The sequence below is a fragment of the Ambystoma mexicanum genome, chromosome 6q (genome assembly GCF_040938575.1).
Source record: "Ambystoma mexicanum isolate Mex_15411 chromosome 6q, UKY_AmexF1_1, whole genome shotgun sequence".
NCBI lineage: Eukaryota > Metazoa > Chordata > Amphibia > Caudata > Ambystomatidae > Ambystoma > Ambystoma mexicanum.
The window spans coordinates 855,617,680-855,633,539 of NC_090937.1; the positions used below are offsets into that span (position 1 = coordinate 855,617,680).

Sequence of the window (15,860 nt, forward strand, 5' to 3'; positions counted from 1 at the left end):
GCGAGATATCTACAATGATTGCACGCAGAAGGGGATAAGCCTGGTAGGCTTCTAGCATGGCTCACCAAGCAAGAGATCAAAAGAGACCCCATAATAGTCATAGAAGACGAAACGGGGAGAGAGGTCAGGGACCAGCAGCATATCAATCAATCATTTGCCCGCTTTTACGAGCAACTGTACGCCCCTAACCCAGAAATTGACCCAGAGGACATTACAGATGCACTGACAGAGATAAGGCTGCCAAAGCTAGCAGAAGAGCAAGCGCAAATACTTGATGCCCCACTCACGGAGGAGGAGATAGAGAGCGTAATCGCTGAGCTCCCTACTGGCAAATCCCCAGGCCCAGACGGACTCCCGGGAGAGTTTTATAAAACATACAAGTGTACCATCACCCCAAAACTATTAGAGACATTCCAAGTCACGTATGAAAGTGGACACTTACCGACTAGCATGTCGGAATCAATAATTGTGCCGATCCTCAAACCAGGTAAACCGCCCACGAAATGCGCCTCGTACAGGCCGATCTCCCTCATCAACCAGGATGCCAAGATACTCACGACCGTCCTGGCCAACCGCCTTAAGCAAGTAATCCCCGCCTTAATAGACTCTGACCAGACGGGCTACGTCCCAGGGAGGAACACGTCGTGGAACCTTCATAGATTACATCATGTGATAGATAGGACAAACCAGATACAGGGGGAATGAGCGATAGTGTCCCTGGACGCTTTTAAGGCATTTGATTCGGTGAATTGGGGGTGGCTACTGAGGGTCCTCGCTCATTTCGGTATTGGTGAAGGGTTTCTTAGATGGATTGGGCTATTGTACAGGGACCCCAGAGCAAGGGTAAAGACTGGGCGTAACATTTCGGGAGAATGGAGAATATACAGGGGAACCAAGCAGGGGTGCCCATTGTCACCAATGCTGTACATTCTGGCCCTCGAACCGCTGGCGGTCTTCCTCAGGGTGGAATATGGAGACACAGGCATAGACATAGATGGAGTACTGCATCAAATCTCGTTATATGCAGACGACATGCTGCTTTATGTGGGAAATCCGCGTGCCAACCTGCCCTGCCTCCTGGAAGCAATCGGGGCATATACCAGACTCTCCGGCATAGCAATCAACAAAGAAAATCCCTGATTTTTCCCCTCGCTGGCCTGCAGCGGGTCCCCCTGACGGAGCTCCCAGACCTGGGCCTAACCTGGGCATCACGCTCCTTCCGATACCTAGGAATAGAGATACATCATGACACCGCAGACTCTCACCAACATAACACGCAGGCAGCCCTGGAAAGGACACAGAGGTCTATGAAATTCTGGGGAACACTACCACTGGGAATGATGGGTAGAGCGGCCCTCTTGAAAATGGTGGTACTTCCACGTTTACTGTATTACCTCACGAACATCCCACATAGGATCCCCAAGACCTTCTTCAGCAAGTTAAATTCAATAGCAGGGCGCTTCTTGTGGGCTGGGGGAAGACGCAGGATCGCGCTGAAAACCCTACAGAGAGACTACGAAGAAGGGGGCATTAGACTGCCCGACTTTGAGATGTATTATTTAGCAGGGCAGCTCCAGTTCGCAGTCAAGTGGCTAGCAGAGGATGAGACGATCGACACAATTATTTTGCAGCCAACACTAAAAATATATTATTTGAGAGAAATACTATGGCTGGACAACCCCCTACTTAAGACCCTGCCACGTCTGCTTGGCCTCGCAGTGGGGTTGTGGAACAGAGCGTGGAAGCTACAGGGGATACAGGACCCCCAGTCGGCGCAGATCCCTCTCGCGGGATTGGTGGGCACGGACACAAACACATTCGCAATCTACCGAACTGAGTGGGACGGAAAAGATGTGGCACAAATTGGGGATCTGCGGAAAGAAGGGAGGTGGGCGGACTTCCAAGAAATGGCGGAAGAATATGATATACATGAAGGCCAATTCATCCTCCATAATAGAATGATCCTCAAAATCAAGAAAAGATGGCCGGAATGGGAGGACCAGGAGGACACCATAAGGGAGCTAGACACGTGGTATGATATATCTGAGGGAACGCACACAACCTCCAGGTTATATGACCAGATGCTAAAAGCCAGTAACAAGAAAGAGCTTCATATAAGACAGAGTTGGGAAGAGGAACTCCACAGGCCCTTTAGTGACCAGGAATGGAGCAGAGTGCTAAAATATCCAAAGAAAGTGTCCAGGAACGCAAGATTCAGACAGGCACAGCTGTACGTGACTCACAGGGCGTACCTCACACCCAAGAGGATGAATAAAATGTATGAGGGAGATGAAAATAAGTGCCCCCGATGCTCGGCTGACGAAGCAGACATGCTCCACATGTTCTGGGCCTGCCCAACCATACAAACCTTCTGGGAGGGCATTAGAGCCAGAATAATAGACAGCGGATTCCAGATACAGAGGGAACACCCAGAGAGGTACTTGCTGGGCCTCTTCCCAAGAGGGGGCAGACACGGAACGCATCTAGCTAAGATGAAAGACTTGATATGCATATTGGCCAAAAGAAGGATAGCAATGGCCTGGAAAACAAAGGAAGGGCCGACCGTAGAGTCATGGTGGTCGAACCTCTGCAAGTGGACTTTGGCGGAAACCGCGGTGTGGATAAAACCAGTGCAAAGAGGGGAAGGGGAAACAGCAGAGAAAATAGCAGCATGGAACTCCCTGGTTCAGGACTTATTTGGCCAAGAGGAGGAGGGTGAGGGAGATGAAGGCCTGGAGGAGGCGCGACAACAATGAGGGAGATAAGACAGTCAAGCACGGGCACTTAACCAAATGGACAGTATAAATGGGGGGGGTAAACCCCGCCCACACAAACAGCAGGCGACAAGATAGCAAGGCTGCCAGCAAGCGCTGAAGAAATGAACCCACTAAAAGAAATTCGTAGAAATGCCAACATGCCAGTTATGTTATGTATTTGTATGCTGTATTTGTGGTTCTTTTTTTCCTTTCTGTTTCTTTTCTTTCTTTACTGGAAAAAACAATAAAGATATTTAAAAAAAAAAGTATGTTTACAGTAAATATATGTTGTTAGCAATCCTTTATTGTGTTATGTGAGTTGACTAATTGCACTCTACGATCACCCCCTACCCTTCTAACAGTGAAATATGGATGCATACCATTTTACAATTGAGAAAGGCAGAGTTTCCTTAGTGTAAACCCCAGGCTAACACTAATAACACTACAGTTTGCCCTTTCTAAGCCCTTTCCAGATGGCACTTGAAAATATTTCCCTAACAGTGATAAAGGCAAAGGACCTTAATGTTCATGGGAGTGTTAACTAGTCAATTTTCTTGTTACAGGTGTGGTGTACCTTCATGGCACAGTGTATGCAGTAGGTGGCTTCAATGGCTCATTAAGGGTTCGCACAGTTGATTCGTATGACCCTATCAAAGACCATTGGATGAATATGGCTAACATGCAAGACAGAAGAAGCACTTTGGGGGCTGCAGTGATGAATGGACTCCTTTACGCTGTAGGAGGTTTTGATGGAAGTACAGGTAAAATTATATGTTTTTTTATTCTTCTTTTTCTGCTTAGTAACACACATTGCTTATGTCTTTTAGACTTATATTACTACCACCCATTAATCTGTTTGTACATATTTCTTCAGTTTCATGGATTTTCTTTCTGGTTTTGTAATTTTTTTCAAAAAGATATGTTTTGATTTGACATTTAGATGCTCCTGATAGGAATATATTTGTATAACATTAAACATGAAAAACAGATTTTGATATAAAAATATTCTAGCAGTCGTTGTGGCGTTTGAAGGGAGAATGAATTGCTGTCTTGGCCAAAAAGTAATGGGACAGTGCTTTTGACGACTAACTGAGTGATAATGACAGGGACACTTCTTATTTGGTTATAGAAGCATCCCATCAAGCATGAACCGTCTCTTTCAATATGCTGACCACCTCTCCCTGCAACAGCACCAGACAACTTGCGTGTGTGTGTGTGTATGTGTGTGTGTGAGGGGTTCACACCCAGGCGTAACACGTAATGGTGTAATCTTAGCAGAGGAGATGGGCTTCATAGAGAGTGCAGGATAGGGTGTTTGTGTGCATCATAGCATGTTGTTCCTGTTTAAGTAGAACCTGCCTTTTACAACATAGCATACAACCCAAACCAGAATACCAATAGAGTCTTTTCAAATATCACAATCTCTGATTGGCCATTGGAATAGTTAATAGTGAGAACCTCTTAACCTCAGAACTTCTGCCTGATAACCTCTCTCCTAGACAACTCCTAGATCTCTATGCAGTGATCATGCTCCACCCCTGAAGGCCTAATGTTGTGATCACCATTACCGCTCAAACCCCCATGTTTTCAGGGTGTCATTTGTGCTCACTTGATCAACTTGTTGTTGCTCTATCCTTTCTGTGTTGTCTCTTCCAGTAACTAAGTTTGTGGCACCCAATCTGGGTGAGTTGGAATAGCTCCAGCCACAACCCTTGTTAATAGCATGCAATCTACTGAACATCACATAGATGAATGGGATGTGTTTTTGTTTACTCAAAATCAGGATCCCTTTGCTAAATCAATGCTATCTTTAGCATTGTCTTTATATTGCACATGCACAGCTCTGCTTCTCCATTTGCCTGTGAGGTTCTAGACCTGATGCAGTGATGCAAGTTCCCACATGTACATTTTCAGTTCTCATCCTGGGAGGTACAATTTCATATATTTTCCAGGCAAGAAGAGAACAGGTGGAAGAATAATGGACAAAAGACAGCAGACACTAAACAAGGTCCCTTAATGATATCTGCTGACCATCTCTACTCTACTCTATGTGACAAATCGAGGGAATATGTCCCTTCTCCCTAAGGAGGAGCCTCCCCCTTTGAGGCTAAGAAGGTTAGTCTGGTTCACAAGACTCTCCCTAGGATCTGGGCAAGTGGGGCCTCACTGAGAGAGACTCCCCCGTAGGGGACACGGACTCCATAAGCCATTTCCCATAGTGGCATATATGGGACTGTCAGATATGAAGAACAATATAGAAGCCAGGACTTGGCAGAAGACAAAACTAAAAAATACATGTGCAAACAAGAAAGAAGATCTGTCTCACTAATGAGAGACCTCCATATAACTGTGATGAGTAGACTGAAGAGGGATCATCACACGCCGAGGAGAGGTGAAGTCCAGAGAGAGAGCAGAGAGCATAAGCAGGGGAAGCCCCTTACTGTGTCAGACCTGTGAGAGGTGGAGCCAAGGAGAGCCACAGAGCCTGCGACTTTCAGAAGTGGCCTGAATGCGAGAACGAAATGCTGGAGGCCCAGCTTGTACACGCAATGAGAAGCCGAGGAAACGGGAATCGAAATCCCTGTGGTGGCGTGATCACAACCCTTTTGTGGTGGGCAGAGCACCCATCCAAAGATGCTGCAACATCAACGGTGAGGAAAAAGTGAGACATCTGCTTACCCACAGCCATACCTAATCCCAGGGAGGGAGAGGGCCGAAAGCAGGACACCGGCAGTGGCGATAAGACAGAGAAGCGGAGCAAACAAAGAGAACCCAAATCAGTACAGTCCCCGGTTACGTTACCCTGCCGAATCAATTGTAACGAGGAGAATGGGAGAACCGGGAGGCTGTCTGCAAATCGTTGTGAAGCAAGGGAAACTCGTCCCAGTAGAATTTATGAGATATTGGGCCTCATTCCGAGGTTCGCGTTAAATCACTGACTTTACCGGCATGGCGGAAATACCGTATCCGCGTTGGTAGCAGGGCGTAATTAGCACCATATTCCGACCTCGCGGGCACGAGCTTTCCGCCATGCCGGTAAACCCCCTAGCGCCATACCGGTAAAGGGCGCGTCAAACCCCTTACCGACAACAACCGACACGTAACTAACACCATCGCCCTCCACCTAGTGCGTAAATAGCGGTGCCCGTAATTAACGATGACCGTAAATTACGGGCACCGGTAAAAACCGCAAACGGAAATTACGTCATCGAACAGGAACGGGAAGCATCATGGCGGCCATCTTTAAAATCACAATCCATTGCAATCCTCCCCATACAGGACTCGTGGGCATATTGTGATAGGCAAAATAGACTCCAGAGACCAGCATCATGCCAAAAGCATTGAAAAAGGGTGCTGTGCGCATCAGGAAGGAGAAATTCTCCCAGGATGAGCTCCAGGTACTCGTTGATACTCTGCATGAACATGCTGAGATTGTTTTCAGCAGCGACATGCGCAGGCCCACCATCCTCAGGAAGAAGGAGATATGGGAGCTGGTCTCGCAGAGGGTGAGCGCTGTCGGAAACACCCCCCGCAGCACGACGCATTGCCGCAAACGCTGGGATGACCTCCGTCTGAGGGTGCGGGCCATCCTCTCAGCAAACCGCAATCTGGCCCTAGAGACAGGAGGAGGCCCAGCCTCACCCATAAAAATGATGCCCTGGGAGATAACATGTGCAGAGATGATGGGCACAGAAGCCATCGAAGGCGTTGGCGATATGGATTGCGGTGATCCTTCATCAGCTGACGCAGGTGAGTGCCATGAGTGTAAACAGTACATGCATCCCTAATGCAAGTCATCGCCAAGGGCTGGTCAAGCAGTCACATCATGTTTGGGTAAACCCCCCCCTCCAATGATGCCGTATCAACTGGGACCCAGGATGATGTCAGGTGCAAGGCTGACACCCATATTGGGCATGCCACACAAAAAGCTGGTCAATGTCAGTCACCACAGTACTCCGCCAACATGAGTGACCCTGCCGACAGTATGCTTTTCCCATCCAAGCAAAGATCACAGTCCCACTCAGCACCCAAATGTCACCAAAACGCTGCTATCCCATCGTAATACCATTGTCTGGAAGTAATTCTGACCCCCAGATCATTGCTCATGCTGTCTCTCTCTTGCCCCCCACAGGCACCGGTCATGAAAGTGAGGACCAGGAAGGCCCCCGGACAAGTACCTCCCGGGGCACAGGCAGGGGACAGCACACACCTGCAAGCAGGAAGAAGGCACATGCCACACCACCTGCCCCAGCAACCCCCATGGAGGGTACACAACCCCCATCCGCGGCCCTGGACATGCCTGCAGTTCTGCGGGACACATGCCCCACGCATCACCATGAGGAATCGAGTGCGTCAGGGGAGAATGCTGCCATGTGCATCCTCGATGTGCCAGGCAGCACATCACCAAACACCATCGACAACGTGGAGGAGCCCAATGACTATGTACAGAGCCCAGACACTCCCTCGTACAGCCAGGTTGCCCATAGTGACCCTGGGTCGAGTGACGGCCCAGGGCTCACAGGCGAAGGGGATACACCTGTCTGTCATGAGCCCACTTCCCCTGCAGGAAGTCCTGAAAGTCCTGCAGGCACAACAACACGGAGCCTGCCAACCACATCGCCCACATCGGCTGCAGAAACAGTGTGCTGCCAGCACCTCACGCCCATGATAGAGGAGTTTCTCCAGGACAACCGGGAATCAGGGTCGGTGCTACATAATGACCTTCAGGCCCTGGGCGAGATCATCAGTACCAGCACAAACCGCATCTGTGAGATGCTTGGCAGGATTGCTGATGCCCTGGAGGCAGCACCCCCCAGACCACAGCCCCAGCAGGAGGAGCCACCCTCCCAGAGCTCCTCCACGCAGACCAGCCCGGTCCGTAGGTCACTGCGCACGATGCGCCGGAATGGAAGGGATGCCCCAGGCTCTGGCAGTGCCCATTGACTGTGCAGCCACACACATGTGGCCAATGATGCACTGATGGGAACATTGTGGGGTTGTTGTGGGGGGAGGTTGGGGGGGTTGAGGGTGTGTGTGGGAGTTGGGGAGGAGGGTGAGGGGGTTGAGGGTGTGTGTGGGAGTTGGGGGGGAGAGGGAGGGGGGGGAGGGTGTGTGTGGGAGTTGGGGGGGAGGGTGAGGGGGTTGAGGGTGAAGGATCTGTTGTACACGTTTGGACATCATCATACAATACACAGTTTGGTCTATCCTACAATACAGAGTGGACATTCATTATTGTGCATGTGCCTTTTAATGTCTCACAGTGCATGTAGTACATGTATCCCCACACCCAGTGCCCAATGCCCTGTCATCCTCACCCCCTCAGCTGACTTGTGATTCAGAAATATTGCTCGATCAATGCTTGTCGCACGGAACGTCCCTCCCGTGCATCGGCACCATGTTGCTGTTCTGCCATTCCTTCCTCCACCTCCTCCTCCTCCTCATCTGGTGGCAGCAGTCCCACGTCAGGGGGCAGTGGCACGTTCCGACGGATGCACATGTTGTGCAGCATTACACATGCCATGGTGATCTTGGACACCTTCTCGTGGCTGTAGATGAGGGCCCCACCTGACCGGCTGAGGCAACGGAATCGTGCCTTCAGAAGGCCGAAGGCCTGCTCTATGACCACCCGTGTACGGGTATGAGATCTATTATAGTCCTCCTCGTGCCTGTTTTGGGGGTTGCGGACCGGGGTCATGAGCCACGGTTTCAAAGGGTAGCCAGCATCACCTGCATGAGAGTGGAATGAAGGTAAGTGTTAGTACATTCATGGTGGGGAACTGTGCTAGTCTTACATTGCAGCGGGTGATGACTGGCCATGCACACATGTCCCTGGATACAGTCAACCCATTACTGGTCCGGCCATGTGTGCTGGCCAATGGAATGATGGAGGGGGTAGCTTCACCCTGATGGGTCATGGTGCGCACTCATGTCTTGTTGCATGTGCATCGTTAATGCATGCAGCAGTGTTGGTCTGCATTAATTGATGACTTGCATGAGACCTGCTGTAAGGGTGTGTTGGTAGTAGTTGGTAGCATACCCTTCATTCAGCACTGATCCCTAGCATGGTGATTGGCAGCTATCATATGGAGGTGCCGAACCAGTCACACGAAGTAGGATCCCTGTCAGACTAACCTCTATGCACTCCCATGGATGACTGTCCTTTGTGTTGAGATGCAGGAGTCAGCGACATGGTGCTATTGCACTGCATGGTGCACGATGGCCTTACGGTGTGTAAGGTCCACCGATGTGTGGTGCATGTGTCGTGGTCTTTGGCCAGGGTAACTGTTTGTCAGGTACCATTAGGTGTTGGCTCGTATTCACTACTGTGTGGTTAGGTGGTAATGTGGCGTGCCACTTGTCATGGGGCACAGTGTTCTGTGAGGTGCACAACGTACAATAGCGTTGTCATTCCCACCCGGGTGGAGTATGCATCCCCCCCCCCTTTCCCTCCCGGGTGGAGTATGCATCCCCCCCCCTTTCCCTCCCGGGTGGAGTATGCATCCCCCCCCTTTCCCTCCCGGGTGGAGTATGCACCCCCCCTTTTACCTCCCGGGTGGAGTATGCATCCCCCCCTTTCCCTCCCGGGTGGAGTATGCATCCCCCCCCCTTTCCCTCCCGGGTGGAGTATGCATCCCCCCCCTTCCCTCCCGGGTGGAGTATGCATCCCCCCCCTTTCCCTCCCGGGTGGAGTATGCATCTCCCCCACCCCCTTTCGCAGCGGGGTATGCTGACAACCTACTCAGAGCCCCAATGCACTGCCATGGCCCATTATGGTTACTCACCAAGCAGCCAGGTTCGTTTTCCGGCATGTCGGCCCATGGAGTGGTATTGCTTGCGGTTGCGATACGGCACCTCCATTGCATGAGGAACCACCAATTCTACGTGGGTGCAGTCGAGGGCACCTATGCAATTTGACATGCCTGCAAGTGCATGGAAGGCAGCTTTGGTATCATATATCTCCTGTGGAGTCCGGGGGAGGCATATGTAGTCCCTTCTGTGCTTGAGGAGGGCATCCAGCACTTGGTTGAGTATCCGGGAAAATATTGGCTGTGAAATGCCATGCATGTGCCCCACTGTATGCTGGTAGGTGCCTGTGGCAAGGAAGTGGAGCACGGACACTACCTTTAGTAGAGGGGGGATGGCAGTGCTTATTTCTATGAGGCTCATTATGTCGGTATGTATCAGGGCCACTATGGTGGTTATGGTGTCCCAGTCAAGCCGGTACAGGGTGTGGATCTGCTCTGGTGTGAGGTTGAAGGGGGTGGCTCTGATGCGGGGAATTGGGGGCTGCCGGCGTGGTAATAGTGGCTGCACCGGTAGGGCATGCTGGCCCTGTCTCACCCTCCTTCTCCTCCTGTGTATCCTCTGTGGTGGGGGCTGTGGTTGCTGTGGTTGCTGTTGTTGCTGTTGTCGTAGTTGCTGCCTTGCAAGCAGGGCCTCCAGCTCCAGGAATGCTGCTACAATTGGTATCATCTTGGTGTGGGAGGGGGTGTGGTGTGTGGGTGTGCTCCTTTTGTGCTGTGCCAGACTCTATTGCCTCCACCTGTGCTGATTGGGTGCACCTGTTCCTCTTCCAAACACTGATCAGGGTTGTTAACACCTTCCCCGCGATGCCGGTATTAACGCCATGGCGGTAAGGTACTTTGCGCCCTTGTTGAGGTCGTTATTTCCGTGTTCGCTTTGCTTGGAATCGGAGATGGTTTACGCCTTCCCGTTATTTCCGCGATGGTGTGTCGGGCGCGCGACACTGGTCCGCTATTTACGCAATCGTAGTTTACGGTGGCGTAAATAACGGTGTGGCGGGTCAGAATGGCCCGTAACAGTAAAGGAAGTCGTTATTCCTTTACCGGCCTCGATTTTCCCTTAACGCCGGACTCGGAATGACCCCCATTGAGTTTAAAGTCCATAAAGTGGAACTCTATTTATGTGGAAAGCGAGATCTCTACCAATGGGGAACAAATACCCTGGGAAGAGGGGCTAAAAGCCCATAAGTCAAGAAGTAAAGCGAGGAGAATATTAGAGAGAGAATTCTGTGAATGGGAACAAAAGCCAAGTGAACCACTTAAGGGAAAAGATACTCAGAGTAAACCACCTGAAGAGAGGGGGAACCCTAAAACCCAAGAAGGCATTTTACCGATAAGAAGATATATGATACCAAACTCAAAAGGGTATAGCACCTGAATCAGAAAAGAATACAGAAACCAAAAAGGGAGCATTGGAGAACTATCCCAAAAGTCAAAGAAAGACCCAAATACATTGTGAAAGAGTAACAAGAACTGATATAGGAAGTGATAAGAGACTATTCAAGAATAGCCTACTAAAAAGGAATTGTGAAGAGAAGAAAATACATCGCCATAATACAATCAGGGGAAGGGAGATATTCTCCTGATCTTATTTAGGTTGGTTAGAATAGTGGTAGGGCCAGTTAGAACTAATTTCTGGACAGCAGACTGATTCATTTGAGATTTTCTGATGACTATCGAGGAATTTAGTTATTTACATAGGCAGGGAACACCCACATAGTAATAGGGAGAGCTAGGCATAATACTTATTAACTAATAAATAACCATTAGAAAGTCCTTGCCCTTTCCGTGTCCTTCTTCTGACCCGCCACATCACAAAATGCACAAATTGTCAGGAAATGTTTAAATGTGATCAGTTAGGTGGCACATGTAAATAGTACACGAAGGAGAGTTGTGAGTGGACAGAAACAGAGCAGTATGCAAGCAAGGCTGGAGAGTGGCGGGCGGGAGTAAGAAATGCCCATCCTGTGACAGAGAGCCCGCTGGGGTACAACAAATATAATGATTTTTTTTTTAACTTTGAGCTTGAAAGATCCCTGGGCCCACTATGCTCAAATGTAATTTTCATTTTGCTTTGTTTTGATGTAAATTCCTGGACCTACTGGATAAAACAAGATTCTCCCCTACTGGAGAAAGCAAATCTAGGCCCTTCAATCTTTGTGTATTAAGAACTTTAAGCCGTTCTTAATTTGTATGTACATTCACTGAAAAATATGTTGCAAATCATTTGTGTACAACATTCATGGCCAGAAACCTGCTTAAAAGGTTTGGATATATGCACTCTCTATTAGGCTAACCCCATCTAAGACCAGATCCCTTCAGCTCTTGACTAATAGAAATGAATTGCATATCCTGGCCCCGCTCCTACATCACCCATGTTCTAACATAGGGCAACGGGCAGAAGAGACTCTACATGATAAATGCTACAATTGGAGAAGTCATGAAAGATGAAATTAATACAATCTGTGAAATAGCTACTTTGAGCTAGTCTTTGGAAAATAAATGCATCGTAAGTGGTCTCATAATTGGCATTTGTCTTAATTTTGATGAGGACAGTAATGGAGAATTGGCTAGGAAATAGGGCAATAGTTTTACCCTGTCTGCCATCAATCTTATCAAGCTACTGATAGCTCACACTGGGAAAGTTCCTACGAAAGCAGAAGAAGACATTGGCAATGTTAGAAAATAAATTGAAGCAATTGATTCTCCAGATTCCTAAAAGAAAAGCTACCAGGCATTAGAAACTATTTTGGAGGAATGCTTTAACTATATAAGTTGAGAAAATCATGCCAATTGTTTCTCAATAAATGTGATTACAGAAAAGATAGGGTCTTTACTTGCAAACAAACATATAGCCTAACATGTCGTAGTAACAAATCAAGAGAAGCTACACAAACCAGTTACACAAACCATCTACCCAATCAGCTCAGAACATGAATGCATTGAACGTCAAGAAGAAGCTTGAGATTCAAAAAGCAATCCAGATTCTACTCATAACATTACTAAAAGAAAAAAATAGTTTTTAATTAGTCATGGAAAAGGCAATTACAAATAACTCCAGAAAAGATGAACTTCCAGAGCCACATAATACGAAGGAACAGGATGCAAATCAAGAGGAAAGAGAAGCAAACAAACAAACAGCTGATCACAGAATGAGAGAGATACAGGCATAGCCCCTCTGTCCAGGTTAATACAACATGCACACCTTGTGATGGAGGGAAAACCATAGTGACCATCCTTTTATCACACTTACTCGGGCAGAATTCCAAGTTCTTGAAAAATACTTCTAATTTCTACAGAGTAGTAGATTAAATCTTACTTAGACCTACATTGATACTTTTGTAGAAAACTAAAATTAAACATTTTTAACAATAAAGATCTTTTTTTTATATGGACCCTAAACCACAACCTACTTTCAAACAGAATTATTACAAAAGATATATAATTGACAAAGAAAAGGACTTTTGATAACAGAAGGAAGCTAGTTTTTTTAAAAGTTGATAATTCTCAGACAGCAACTACATATTTCTTCCTGAATTCTACCGGACAGTACTCAATATGAGACCAATAATAAGCATTCCAGGGTATTTATCAGGGCCAGCAGAACACTTTGACCATATTTAATAAGCTTGATAAACTATAATAGAATGAGCAGTACTGGTTAATGACAGTAGATGTCTCAGCGCTCTATCCTTCAAATGACCACCAAATAGCCAGTGCTTTCTTTTTGTCACTTAGGAAAATGTGCCTCATATTATGATCAATACAACATGATTCAAAACATGTTACATACATATTACTTTAAATAAAATGTTTGCATGTTCCATGGTAGACGGTAGAAGCAAACTAGAGGAGTGGCAATGGTTGCAGGAAATGCTCCTTTAATGGCCAATATATGTGTGGGTAAAGACAGAATAAACTTTAATAGTACAACTGGGACCATTGATTTACAAAGACTTTGGTGCGAAAGGTCTTTGCTATATAGCCAATATGTTTATCATTTGTCAAGGTTCTGAATTGGAACTAGTTGACTATGTGTACAAGATAAATGACAACAATGTCCATACACATTTTACTGTGAACTATTACAAAACATTTATTTTTGATACTAGAGGTTTTCACTTAAAACAACAAAATTGAGACAAAGACATTCAGAAAGCCAACAGAAGTTAGCTTTGTTATATTTGCCACACGTCACAGGAACCATGTAGTTAAAAATATCCTCAAAAGGAGAATATATTCGATTCAAATGAAGTTGTAGTCAAGACATTGATTACAGACATTTGGTGCCACTATCTGAAATTGATACTTGATTAGAGATTACTAAAATGCTACTATTGACAAGGCTACCCGAAATGACAATAAATGACACACATAAGGCTTCTTAACACCTAACCCAATAAAATCACCATCCATGAATAACAACGTTTCATCCACATTAGAATTGTACTGATTTAGTTAACGCTGCTTTTGAATTTAGCCACACTAGAATTGTACTGAGTTAGTTAACGCTTCTTGTGAATTTAGCCACAATAGAATTATACTGATTTAGTTAATGCCGCTTTAGCATTTTAACACACTAGCATTGTACTAACATGGTTTTTAAACAGCCGCTTTTGTATTTAACCACACTATAATTGTACTGAGTTAGTTACTGGTGCATTTCAATTTTGTCACACTAGAACTGGACCCTGCTGCTTTTGAATGTAGCCACACTAGAATTGCAATGATTTAGTTAACACTGCTTTTGAATTTAGCTATATTAGAATTGTACTGATTTAGTTAACACCGCTTTTGACTTTAGCCACACTCGAACTATACAGACTTGCTTTCCCACTGTTTTTGAATGTAGCCACACTAGCATTGTACTGAGTTAGTTCACACTGCATTTGAACTTAGCCACACTAGTACTGTACCCTGCTGCTTTTCAATTTAGCCACACTAGAATTGCAATAATTTAGTTAACACTGATTTGAATTTATCGACATTAGAATTGTACTGAGTTTGTTAATGCTGCTTTGAATTTCACCACACTAGAAGTGTACTGATTTAGTTAATGCTGCTTTAGAATTTTGCCTTACTAGAATTGCACTAACTTGGTTTTTCCCACTGCTTTTGAATTTAGCCACACTAAAGCTGTAAAAACGTGGTGTTCCACTGCTTTTGACTTTAGCCACACTAGAATTGTACTGATTTAGTTAACGCAGCTTTTGTATTTAGCCACACTAGAATGGTAAAGATTTAATTAACGCTGCTTTTTAATTCAGCCACACTAGAACTGAACTTATTTGGTTCCTGCTGCTTTGAATCTAGCTGCACTAGAATTGTAATGATTTGGTTAATGCTGCTTTTGATTTTTGCCACACTAGAATTGTACTGAGTTAGTTAACGCTGCTTTTGAACATAGTCACACTAGAACTATATTGATATGGCTTCCGCTGCTTTTTTAATTTAGCCACACTGTATCTGTACAAATTTGGCATCCACTGCTTTTTCATTTAGCCACACTAGAATTGCACTGAGTTGTTAGCTAACGCTGCTTTTGAATTTAGCCACACTAGAACTGTACTGATTTGGCATCTGCTGTTTGTGAGTTTAGCCATACTAGAATTGTACTGATTTAGTTGTTTAGATTTTTGAGATTTAGTTTACACGTGCACCACTACAAACCATACACCTGGACCAAAGCAAACATGGGACAGTAAAAAATGAAGGCCCGACAATAAAACTACTCAACACCCAGAGATCACCTGAAACCACCTCTCTTTTCCACACCCTCACACCTCTCACGTACAGCACACACTCAGCGGACTAGTGAAGCAACCTACCAAAACCACACTAACCGCAGAAACCTAACTAATAAAACTACAAACCCAACATCTGCAGACAACAAACAACTCAGACACTAAACGCCACCCTTATGGACAAAGCAAGCCAAATGCACATAACAAAGCACACCTAGAAAGCTCACATGCACAGACACCAATATCTCTTGGTTATGATCACATCAACAGATGAGTGCAATCTCTATCCTATTCCTCTCTCCCTCACTGACCAACCCTACCCACTTTTCTTAACGAGCCACATGAGCACCTGTAGACCATGCAACTGGCAGTGGTGCGTGCTGTAAATCAACATAACATAACATTTATTAAGCAATATTCAGCACAGAGCCACGCTTTGTATCAACTGCCTAATAAATGTCCCACGTTTAGTTCAGGCTTTCAAAATGTTAGGGTAAACCTCACTCGATCTATAAAAAACACATACCTTATGTAATAGGTTATATCCAATGCATTTT

General features: G+C 46.3%; 1 protein-coding gene across 1 annotated transcript in view; it reads left to right on the forward strand.

Annotated features, from left to right (window-relative positions):
- KLHL2 (kelch like family member 2) overlaps positions 1-15,860 on the forward strand; it is an 864,825-nt gene that overhangs the window by 733,919 nt on the left and 115,046 nt on the right. The window contains exon 10 of the mRNA XM_069631381.1: positions 3,320-3,517. Within this exon, the coding sequence (XP_069487482.1) occupies positions 3,320-3,517 (198 nt within the window). The remainder of the gene's footprint in view (positions 1-3,319; positions 3,518-15,860) is intronic.